The sequence below is a fragment of the Athene cunicularia genome (assembly GCF_003259725.1).
Source record: "Athene cunicularia isolate RWA chromosome 1 unlocalized genomic scaffold, athCun1 chr1_part1, whole genome shotgun sequence".
Lineage (NCBI taxonomy): Eukaryota > Metazoa > Chordata > Aves > Strigiformes > Strigidae > Athene > Athene cunicularia.
In genome coordinates this window covers 98,561,315-98,573,578 of record NW_020799091.1, presented here as the reverse complement: position 1 = coordinate 98,573,578, position 12,264 = coordinate 98,561,315, and the positions used below count along the sequence as shown (strand labels likewise).

The 12,264-nt window shown below is 36.4% G+C and overlaps 1 protein-coding gene across 4 annotated transcripts in view; it reads left to right on the top strand.

The window, feature by feature from the left end:
• The first annotated feature begins 1,908 nt into the window (after positions 1–1,908).
• The window catches only part of ITSN1 (intersectin 1), a 105,825-nt gene continuing 95,469 nt past the window's right edge, over positions 1,909–12,264 (top strand). For all 4 annotated transcript variants that reach the window (XM_026861273.1, XM_026861267.1, XM_026861259.1 and 1 more), the window contains exons 1-3: positions 1,909–1,974; positions 6,684–6,776; positions 8,727–8,790. In XM_026861273.1, coding sequence (XP_026717074.1) covers positions 1,947–1,974; positions 6,684–6,776; positions 8,727–8,790 — 185 coding nt within the window. In that variant the 5' untranslated portion in view covers positions 1,909–1,946. The remainder of the gene's footprint in view (positions 1,975–6,683; positions 6,777–8,726; positions 8,791–12,264) is intronic.

Below are 12,264 nucleotides of genomic sequence, written 5' to 3'. Positions count from 1 at the left end.
GCACTCCTCTGTCCCAGTATTTACAATATTTAAGTTTTCTTAGCTTGCAAAAGAAGTCCCAAACTAACAAAACAAATGCCCCTACCCCACCCCTCCCCAATCCACCCTCTAGTTCTTTTCAAGTGTCTTGTCCTGTTGCTGCCTGAAGTGCTTTTCCTGTTCTTCTGCATACCCTGGGAAATTGAAGTAGGAAGAGAATCTGTGCTCTGCTGATCTCTCTCATGTCATCTTTTTAACACTCAAGTGGAAAAACTGCCCATGCTGTAAGATTCAGTAGTACATGTGTGGAAGTTCAGAGAACTCTTCTTCCCCTCCCCCCCCATTTGCTTGCTGGTTTAAAAAATAGAATCATAATAGACATATTAAAAAATAGAAGCAAAAGAGATGTATTGCCTGCAACAGAGTACAATAAGAAAAACATAAGCAAAGATTTAAGTGCTAATCTAGGAAATGCTTTTGAAAGAGCCATACTACTAAAATAGCTTATTCTGAAAACACTGTGTCAGTATGCATGAGATTTTAAACTTTTGAGGTAATGCTTGCTCTGCGTGAAATTAGTATCAGCTGTGCTACCTGGCATTTGGAAGGTTTCTGAATCATGTACCACACTTGGTATTTTTTTCAGTATTTCAGTATTTTTTTCATAGTTCTCTAAATTACATCTGATGGGGAGACTGGCTTACAAAAGTGTTGTGGATTTTTCTGCAGTGACATCTGTGGAGTGTATATATAGCAGGTTCCCAAGTTGGAAGCCAGAAGAGTATGTGGGAAGTGTGAAAGAGGGGGATGGGGAGGGGAGTAAACAAGAAATGCAGACAAAAGGAAATTGTTAATGCAAGTTAATCCCTTTTCTTAGTGATATTGATAAATTTCTGCTGCTGTTCAAGCAGTCAGAATTATTCTCCTTCTGATTCTGTTTCCTTCTGCTTTTCTCCTGTTGCCTGGAAAACATGAGTGGAATCTAGTAGGACAAGAGGCTGCTTTTTCATTGTTTTGTGACTCTGTTGCTAGCTATTGTCCTGTTGGCTCCAAGCAGTTCATGTCAGTCTTTGTGTGGAATAAGAAAAATGTTTTTCCTTCTTTCTTTAAAGATTAAATTTCTAGACTGTGTAGATTGCTTTTATTTGAAAAGGAGGCAGTGCTAACTTAAGAGCATCTCCCACCAACTACCGTATTTTTTCATGCGATGTCACCTTTAGCGCTTTGTTCATTCAGATGTGCTTATTAAATTTGTGGGCTAGTTTGGGGGTGAAGCAGTCTTGAAATCTAGTTTCATTTTTAATGTACTTTGTTTTAAACAAAGGAACTCTAATCAAGACAATGCATTTCATGACTTTTTCTGTCAGGAATAAAAAACAGATCGCTGACAATGTTCTGTGTTTTCAACAATTGGACATAGAGCCAATCTTGCTCTTAAGCAGGAGCAGAGCTCTAACACCCGATAAAGTAATGCAGCCTTGAGCAGTATCACTTCATCTTGTCCATTATGGCTGACTTAACTCTGTTTCTTTATTATAACACTGATTATTTATAAATGAGGGTTGTTTCTGAGGACATTCTTGAAACAGAACTGAAGTGTAGCTGTTGGCTAATGTGAAAACACACTCATGGATGCATAGGGTAGCGGAAAAAATGAGACAGCTCTTGCAGGTAGTATTTCTAAGATCATACTTCTTTACCGCCTTTATTTTTGCCATATAGATTAATTAGTAATTATCTGTTAATAAAGGTTATTAATATTGCCAAATAGTTAATGCATGAAGTTATTAACATTGGATATTATTAATATATAATTGATGAGGAATTAATTATATAGTGCTACAGAAAATATCTTGAAAATGAAATATATTAACTTTTTGATTATCTGTTGGTTTTGTGGTGTGTTGTGTGTTTTTTTTTTTTTTCCTTTTTCAGGCATCTATTAACAAGCTAAAAGTGACAGAACCATGGCTCAGTTTCCAACACCTTTTGGGGGTAAGTTCTTTATAGTGTATACTTGAACTATTCTTATGTGTAAAAACTCTGCATAAATCTGTTGCTTTCCAAGTATGTTCTGTATGGAAGTGTTTATGGATAGTCTTATCTTTCTGATATGATAGTTTATTTGATTTGTGGTATTTTCGCAGACCCATTAGAGAACACACATGAAATTTTGCAGACATCTCAGAAGAGTCAAACAGAAGAGCTGTGCTGCATCCCTTTTTTGTGCATTGATCCATTACAGTCCTTCAATTTGCAGGGCAGATCCATGCCACTCAGCCACAGGCAGCAGGGCATAGCCTCATTCTGCACTGGTTGTGGCTAAGAAGTGGGTATGGTTTTTCTTTGAGGATGCCTGGATTTTTTCATTGCTAAAAGGTACAGCAGATGCCTTTGGATGCTATTGCTTCAAAATTATTTTCCTTACTGTCCCATAACCTATGTTTAGATTAGAACAAAGGTGCTGTGGTTTTTAGCTCTCCATAACAGGGGAAAGTATAGCATCTTGAACATTAGTCTTTTTGAAGGATCCAGGAAGAGCCCTGGTTGTGCAATAGAGACACTACTTTTTGGTATTCATGTGAAATACATTTTTGAGCCTAGTTTTGCAACCAATCTGAAGAAAAATTACAAAGATAAATTTCAGTGCTGAGACCTAGTAACTAGTTTGGTTCCAATTAAATGTTGCATCTGTTAAGGGCTTTTCTCTAGAGATGCAGATATGATTCTTGTTGTGTGTATATGTACGTGTATATGTATATACACATAAATATGCATACACACACAAAAAAGTGTGTGTGCATATGTCTGTATACAAATATATATATATATAAAGTCTAGTTTTCGGGATTAGATATAGCTAGGAACTAAATTTGTTTCTTGTGTTAGTGTTTCAGTGGGAGACTTCAGGAAACATGCATGCTATTCAGAGTATGTTGTTAGAGAAACCCAGTTCTTGTTAGACACAATTGATGGATGCAGTCTCTGCCAGTCTGAAAAAGTCTGTGAAGCACAACAGAAGAATCATCTCTTTGCACGTGGTAGCAAGAACAAATGTATAATTGGAAACTGCCATTCAATGCCTCAGTTATCTTTTTAAGTCCAGCCCTCTGGGATTAAATCTTGTTTGATGCCAGACTTTCTCAGTTCGGGAGTGCAACTGGCTGCCAAAAAAAGTTTTGATCAAATAAATTCACTAGACAGTTTCATGTAGGTACCATTTTGGGTCATGTAAAAAGTTGTAAATAGCTTCATTTCACCGTGATTTTCATAATGTAAGAGAAGTCATGAGGTGAAAGAAATCTGCTTCTTCAGATTGAAGTATTTCCTTTTGTTTAGAGTTAGGGCTGTGCTTTACGTGCACCCATGTTTAAATGTGTACATACATTCTCAATGGAAATCTTGTCTTCAAAGCATTCTTCTCTTACAACTTCAGCGAGTTCTCATTGCATTACAGATGGATAGCAGCTTTCTTTTTCCAACTTCATGTATTACCATTTGATCTTGCATGTGTTGTCCAGTATCCTATTAACTCTAGTACTTGGCTTTAGAAAGGGATGAGTTCACTATTTCTTAGACAACTTTTCTCATCTGACTACTCTAGAAAGAAGAAGTTGAAATAAGCATGTGGCTAATGTAGTTTCTGGAGTATCTTTAATTTGTAACGTGTGAGGGAAGTTTGTTATGATATTCATATTTGAATCAAGTCTACCAAGTAGCATCATACCTCTTCTTAGAAGAATGACAGCAGAAGTCTAAGACTGTTGTAAAAGGAAGCAAATGGTGTAAAGAAAATCCCAATTTTTATAGAGGAATTTACCATCCTTTCAAGAATGCAACATTTTTTGTTATCTGTAGTCACCAAACAAGATGCAGAGAAGATTTATGCAGTCTCCATTTTGCGAGAGCCCTCACTCCAAATGTGCAATATCTGGGATCCCTCTGCTTGTGAATGATGGTTTTGTTTTTATTTCACTTTCTTTTTAAATAATCTTTCAATTCAGCTTGGGAAATGGGTATGGAAAGAGCACAGCACTCAATATTTAAATTGGGGTAACTCATTGATATTCCAGAACACTGCTCATTTTAAGGATGACTAATTAAAAAAAAAAATAGGCATGGTAGGACTTTTAGAATTGTTGGGAAGAGTGTGGTATGCTCGACCTTCTGTTGATTTGACCAGGGGAAGAAAATGTCCATTTCATATATGAGAGCCCAGTGCTTCACTTTTGCAGATGAGGTGATTGTGAAGCCATGTGTTATAAAAGAAAAGATGGTTGGAGGGCTTGCTGCTGCATTCAAGAATAGCTTGCTTATGAGTCAATTTTGTGGTTTGGTGACTGCCTTCTTTGTATCCAAATATATTGAAAAGCCCCACAACCTCTGTATTGGCATCCAGGATCTAAAGCCATCTGACATCTTGGTGTTGGGTAAGATCCTGCTTCATGCCCTCCCATAGGTCTTATTGTTCCCTCAAATAACAGAAGATGGAAAGGAGGCAATGCCAGAGATGCCATTCATACTGTTCTGACTGAAGAGGCTACTAGGCTTGCTTGGTTTAACATTGGCTCTTTTGATGTTCATATCCCACAAAGGAGATCTACTGTTTCAATACCAACCAGGTCTCCATCTGGAAGGGTAAATACTGACAATCATTTGTTCTAGTTATAGGGACTCCAGAGAAGAAATCAACAATTTTTGTTTTAAAATAATAGAAAATATTTTTAGTTACCTCATGCCATAAGAGCTTTTAGTTCTGGGTTTTACTGCCTTCTTTGTGGAAGGATAGGAAGAGCTGGGCTTTTTTATGTTGTGGTTTTTGGGGTTTGAGTTTGTTTTCTGTACTGGAGTCATGCATACCTCAAATTGAGAGAGAGCAAGCCAATGAATCATTGCGAATTTCATGTTGGTTTGTTTTTTTTCCCTCCCCACATTATATTCAAGAAATTCTCCCTCTTTGTGTAAGCTATCACATCCAGCCTTAGGATCTTAGGCTGGAATAGTCATGTTTCCAATACAGGGAGATGTTCATCTGCCTCTAGTTTGCCTAGACTAGTTGGTGTAGTCTGCATATTGGTCATAAAGTCTTAACACCATTTTCTTCCTCCTGTCAGGAGTTCATGAGAATATGAGGGAGATAATTGCTTACCTAACTATTGTGTTTTGGGATGTTCATATCCGAAGATGACTCCTGTTTCATCCCTCCGTGGAGCATAGCTATGAAATCTGTTTACAGTGCCTCTGTGAAGCTTAATCACTAAAATTCTGGCATTTGGATTAATCTTGAAATGTCCTTTTTTTTGAATTGGTTATTATTAGCCTGTCTGCTTCTAGAAATACATAGGCTACCTGAAACTGAGATGATAATTTTTACCAAGAATGTAGCTTTTCTTTCATTAGTGAAATCTACCATTGAAAGGAAAGTTTTTCTTCCCCATGTCCATTTCCTTTGCTCTCCAAAGTACATTTTGCCACATGAAAGTAGATTTTTAAATAGCAGAAGTTCATGAGGCAGGAAATTCTCAGGTTCTTCATAACTGCTGAGTCTGATTCTGCCGCAGCCTGCAAGCAGTTTGAAATACTTGCTGTAAATATTTGTAGACCTTATTACTTGAGAATTTAGCACAGAGGCAGAGTAAATGCTCGATCTCCTCTTTATTTTTTTGCAAGTCTACATTTTATCTTTTAATATTACTTCAATAAAACAGTGCTTCCATTAACTTAGATGCCTTCATATCGTTCCATTCCTACATACAGTAGGAGTTACAGGAAGGTGCACCAGCGCAATGTACTTCTGCAGATGTGGAAATCATGATTTTTACCAGTTAGAAATTGTTGAGACCAGCCTGAAACACAGTGTTAAGAGAGTTCATTGGAAGGCTCAAGTGGAAGTTGAGATCTGTTTGTTCTTAATACAAATAATATGAAGGATGACAGTGAAATGTCTGCAGGAGAACTACTGCTGCAAAAATGGAGGTGGAACTGGAGAAAGCATTGTGGAAGCATGTAAAAGGATATTGAATCTCAACATAAACTAAATATTCACCTCCAATTTATGAGTGTGGTGCAAAGATTCTGGTTTGTGTAACATACTCAGATTTCTCATTCTTAGAAGAATGAGGAGCATGTTTTTCTGTGCTATTGTTGTCTGTGAAAAATGTTTACTATCTGCTTGAATTGCATTTTTCCTTGACAAGTAAGGAGACTTCTTCTCTTATAATAGTACAACACCACATAGTACCCAACTGATCATTTGAGGTACGTTTTCAGTTAAAACAACTTGCATTTCAGCTGTATGTGCTCAGAGAGGCAAATGACTTCCCACCCCCTAACTCTCTAGTGTTATGAACTTTCTGCAATATATCCTGGTATGAAGATGTTGTCTTCTAATAGCCCACTTGTAAGTTTGACTGCACTTTGAGTAGCCTGGTTGTAACATAGATTTTCTTAGGAGCCGGATAAGGGAATCAGTGCTCAGCAGCCATTGTAATTTGGTAACGCTTAGTTCTGGTAAATTCTGAAGTCCTAACTGGCTATTTAAGGATTCATGGAGCTTTCATCTATAGACTTTGGATGATCAGCTTCTGTGTGTATGTTGTTTTCAGAGGTCCAGCATGATATGATATAATTACACTAAAAAATAAAAATAGTGTAGTTTTTAGGTAGGTTTGCTTAATTATATACCTCCATTTCTTTTGAACTAGGCAACCTGGATATCTGGGCTATTACTGTGGAGGAAAGAGCTAAACATGATCAACAGTTCCACAGTCTGAAACCAACATCTGGATTTATCACTGGTAATGAAATAGTTTTCATTTCTAATTTCATTTAAATAAATCTTAACTAACGAGCCTAAATATGTATGGAGTTGTTTGGGAGAATTTGGGCATAAGAATTTTAAAAATTGAACAGGTCTTACTTATTTTATATCCCATTTTTCATATGCCCTGCCACATCAGCCCCATCTTTTCTGATATTTTCTGATATTTTTTCTGATATTTACTAGCTATACACCTGCTTTATGCCACTTGATTTTTCTGTAAGTAGGATTAAAATTATTTATAACTGTGGCTCTATAAAGCAGTTCTGTTGTGGAGAGCTAGCTGATATTTACAAACTGTAGAGATAGAATTCAGGATGTGGACTCTCCCTGATGCCTGGTAATACAGTGCTTTTAATGTGCTCAGTGAATTAACTCACTGTATGGAGTCTGGATCAGATGGAGTTAACTTTCTTTAGTGGTCTGTATGGTACCGCTTTTAGATAGTTTGGCTATGGCTGAACAGTGCTTGGAAAGCCTTAAGGCTTTCACTATTTCTCACTCTGCACCCCCCAGCAAGTAGGTTGGAGGTGGGCAAGAAGTTGGGAGGTGAACACAGCAGGGACAGCTGACCCAAAATTAGCTAAAGGGTTATCCCATACTACCATGCTCAACAAAAACTGGGTACGGGGGCTATTGTCTTTCAACGTAGCCATTGCTTAGAGACTGAGTTTGAGGGAGGGTTTGAGGGTGAGTCATTACCTTTGCATCACTTGTGGGGTTTTTTTTCTCTTTCACTTATTAAACTGTCTTTATCACAACCAATGGGTTTTCTGAGTTTTCTCACTTTTACTCTCCCTGTTCCCTTCATCCTGCTGGGGGGAGGGAAGTGAGTGAGTGGCTGCTTTAGTTTCTATCTGGGGTCAACCCACCATGCTAACATACTCATAGATTAAGAAGTCTGTTTAAATAAAGATGTATCAATATAACTGAAATCTGTTTCAGAAACTGTTTGTTTAAACTAGTGAAATCAGCATGGATGACCTCTTAAAAAAAAACTAAATGGCAGAATTGATTTAAGTTGTGGGAAGCAAAGCTGCAAGTAAAGGAATTGCCCTGATCCTACTAAATTTTCAATGAACACCACTGATTTTCTTTGGATTTAAAGGCAATAGGATGCCTGCTATTTTTTATAGTTTCATTTAATTTTATTTAGTGCTGTCTAAACTCTGATTCTCAGTTGAAATGAAAGGTATAGAAGTGTTTTACCTTTCTTGTGGTCTGATCCATCAAGAGAATTTACAGAGTATGAAATCAGAATCAGATTCTTAGCAGAGTCCCATTACAGCCATACATGCCTTCAAGTATACAATTTGATTGCTTCTGCTCCTGTTACTTGAAGGATATGGTACAAAATACTTCTGGTTTTGCTGACCTCCTTTGATATTTAGTGCTATTTCTAGGCTGTTTATTCTTTACAAGCCACAACATTTCCAAGTGCCTAATCCTTTTGTAATTGTTTTGCTAGCCTTACTTTTAAATGACAATTAGAAAATTAGTTTGAAATATACTATTGCTTTCTTTAGCGGTGGCTCAGCAGGTTCACATCAGGGTAAAGACCACTTTGTTTAGTTTGTGCTAGCTGACTTGCATATTGATACATACTTTCCTGGAAGAAAAAATTTTCTTGTTCTCACTAGGCATAAGATTTCTGCAAAAAGAACTATTAACACAGATTAGGGACTGTGAACCATGAGTTTCCCATTACCATAAATGCTTATGCCCAGTTGATTTCATGTGGCACTGACTGTTACAGACCAACAGTATGTGCTTGTTGGAAATCTCATACTCTGTTTTGTGTGTGTAGCATTAAGTATTTATGGTTTTAGTGTTGCTTCTGTTTTAGGTATTTTTTACTTATGGTTTCCTCTTTCCTCTTACAGGTATTTTTAGCATTTTCTGAAATGATGTCCTGTTTATTTTACAGGTGATCAAGCTAGAAACTTTTTTTTTCAATCTGGGTTACCTCAACCAGTATTAGCACAGATATGGTGAGTATATGGGAGGGGATGGGAAAATTGCAGTTACGTCACAGAGTGAAGTTTACGGGTAGGGATTTGGACAGTAACTATATTTCACAGTCTGCAGTTTAAAATCACCAGTTTAGTCCAGTGTGCTTTCCAAAAACGTACAAGGCAAATATGCTTTTAGTATGTTTTAGCTGAGTTTTTAAGTTACTAGTTACATATTTCTACAAATGGCAATTTTGAAATTGGCGATTTGCAACACTCATTTTAAATTATGAGATGCTTTCAACTTTATTAAAACTGTACTAATACAATTGCTAAGCGCAGTAATTATTATTAAAAAATCTTCTAATGGGAGAGCCTATGTGAGGCTTGCAAAATTTGTTACAAAAATTAAGACTGTCATAGACTATTTCTTTTGTAGTTGGAGATACAGCTTGAAAGCTTGACATTTTTACTATTCCGTGGTGAGTTTAGACAGATCAGGATCTCCATTGCTGTCTAGTACACATCACAAAAATTTCTACAATCTGCCAGTTTCTTCATATAGGATTGCAGTTGTTTCTGATCCAAATTATGTGGCCCTGCCAGACATGGACATGCTAATTAGAATAGATTATTCATAATTTACATTAATCATATTACTACTAAAACTTCTTTTGGTGCTAGAGAGCGTGAAATAATACTGATTTTCGTTCTAGGCTGGAAAAAAGCAGCAGAGGGATGGATAACTTCTGACAAATCTGTTAACTTTTCCTCTGTTAACTGTTTCAAAGAGAGTAGTTTATTGCAGTTATAAAACTTTTTTTGTTGTAATAAGGACTTCTAAAGGCAAAATCTTGCTCTGGCTGGAGAAAGAATAGAATTCTTTTCGTGCAAGAAAAACAATTGCTTTGGAAATATGCATGCCTAAAAGAGGGACTGCATCTACATGACGTGGCTTTTAAATAAATAGGTTTTTTCTTTTAAAATTATCTTAATCTTACAAATACCAAACTTGTTCTGGTTATCTAGTTTGCTGAAGACTCAGTGAAAGTTCAAACGTCCATTTGGAACTTCATTTGCCTCTTAATTAAACAAGGAAAGAAGTTTTGTCCTAAACAAGACATCCTTTCTTCAAAAATGTTCCATAGGCATTAGCTTTAAATAGGTGTTAACAAAACTAAACAGTTGTAAATAGTCTGACTAAAAATCTCTTCCTCTCTGAATTATTCAGTTTTTCAGCCTCTTGAGAGGGAGAGAATCATTCCACTAGTTCTGTAGTTGTCATAGAGACAAGACCTGAACTTGCACATTTTTTTAAATAAAGCTGAACTAAAACTTTTTCAAGCTGCCTTTATAAATCATAAAAAAGCATGTAGATATCCCTTTCTCTCTGTCTCTCTTCTTTTTTTAATCACCTCTGAATTAAGAGATGTAAATACTTAAGTAAAAATCTAGACTCACTTGTATATATTCCCAATTGGAATTACAATAACTAAGTAGGAAAATAATTGCATAGTGGTTGTAAGACCCCTTAAAAAGGGAAAGAAAAAAAAAAAAAAAAAAAAAAAAAAAAAAAAAAAAAAAAAAAAAAAAAAAAAAAGAAAAAAGGAGGGGGGAGAGGGAGAAAGAAGGGAAAAAAAGAAAAGACAGGAAAACCCCCTTCTTTTCCCACAGCTCGAATGATTTAACTCTTCTGATCTATCAGTGGATGTTTGTTTGTAACCTTCCACAGATTACTGCTGTCCCACAGAAACAATAAAAGTTAGACTGTTTAGTGGCAAGAAGTCCTTTGCAGCCAGCAAAGGACGTCACAGTCTGCTCAAGACTGCATTGAAAGATGTGAATCATTGTTTGTCTTAGCTCCCAGGGGTAAGATCTCAAAGTGGCACACTTGCTTTCTGGATTAATAACAATATTCTAATGTTGTCTATCTAAATGTCCATTAACACTGATATAGATCCATGAGTACTTTAATAGAGGGAGGAGTTCTGTCTGGAGTGATAAGCCCAGAATCTCTGAGAGAGATACAAGCTACATGAAACTTGTTTTCTATCAGTATTCTTTATTTCTTGAATAGATAGAATTGTTTTTTTGATAGCATTTGATTATTAGAGGGAGAGAAGGGGAGATACAGCAGTCTTTAAGGAAGGAAAATTGCTATTCTGAGTTAGAGCAACTTGTAAGACTCTTCAAATTTAATTTTCTGATCCTAGAAATATGGAAGGGGATGTATGTTGTGTTTTGGAAGTTTTTTCCTATTCTTAATAAGTCTACTTATTTTGAATACAGTTCATGGTATCAATCTGTCTGCAAGATAGGAGCCTAGCATTTGTTTCATAAAGGGTTACCTACAGCTGTGCGTAGACAAGCTTATGCTAATACAAATTTTCATCTGTTTTCTTGGCTATGGAAGTTCTTGTATAGAAAAACACAACTGGGAAAGGAACTGCAGGGGGGTTTGACCTAGTGAGTGATTGGCCATACTACTTTCAGAGCTCTCTGCCCCAAAAAGCAAGCCCTCTTTTTCTATGAGTTTACAAATGTATTATCTCATGAGAGAGAGAATTTTGTTTGCATAAGTGAGCAGTATAAGGATTTTCACTGTCTTATATTTTAATTAAAACTGAATCACCATTTTTGTGTCATGAAAAAATAACTTTGTTAGAACTTCAAGAAATGCTAGGTAGCTAGTTAGCTGAAGTACCAGTTAGATGTCTTCTGCCTTAAGAGCTGCTCTGAGAATATTCTGCAGTTGGTGTAATTGTTTTCTAAGATGAGACACTAAGGAGTATATCTTAATTTCTGCTATTAATCAAAGCTTCCCCAGAATACGTGTTCCTTAAAAGTAGTAGCTCCATGGTTTTTGCCTTGAGAATTCCTGTGTCCCTTCTACTCATCATTCATTTAAGAAAAAAGAAGTCTCTGGGCCCTCAGTGAGGCAAACTAGTGGAATTATTATGGTCTGTCATGACAACTTCTTTACTGTTCTACCCTTTACAAGCTTTGGAGTCTGCCAAGCTGGTAATCTATTAAGAACCCTCTAAGTAGGCTTTGAATTGGGACTGCAATGGCTCTGAAGATAACTGGTTTTAAGTAGGCAATAATCTGGCTTTCTTCTAAAGCCCTTATGAATGATGGCCTCAGAAAGTATCTTCTGTGTAGCCTGTCTCTCTGGAATTAAATGAGAACTAAAATAATCAAAGCCATCTGTTTTTTATGCATTTAGATTTACTTAATTTTTCAGGACAGACTAAAGCCATTGGTTGATTTACCTATTTCTGACATATGCTTCCCTCACAACCTTCTTAAATTTGTGTCCAAGTGTGGGAGTGAAAGATTGAGTGGCAATTCTGTGAGTTGTAACTCTTACTGTACATACATTGATTAAGCGACTGATGCTAAAGACCTAATTTCTCCTCTCTAATTATGGCTGAGTTTTATAATGCAGTATGGGATTGCATAATCTAGTATGGGAATGTAAAGCTAAATAAATCCAGATTTTTTTGAACTGCA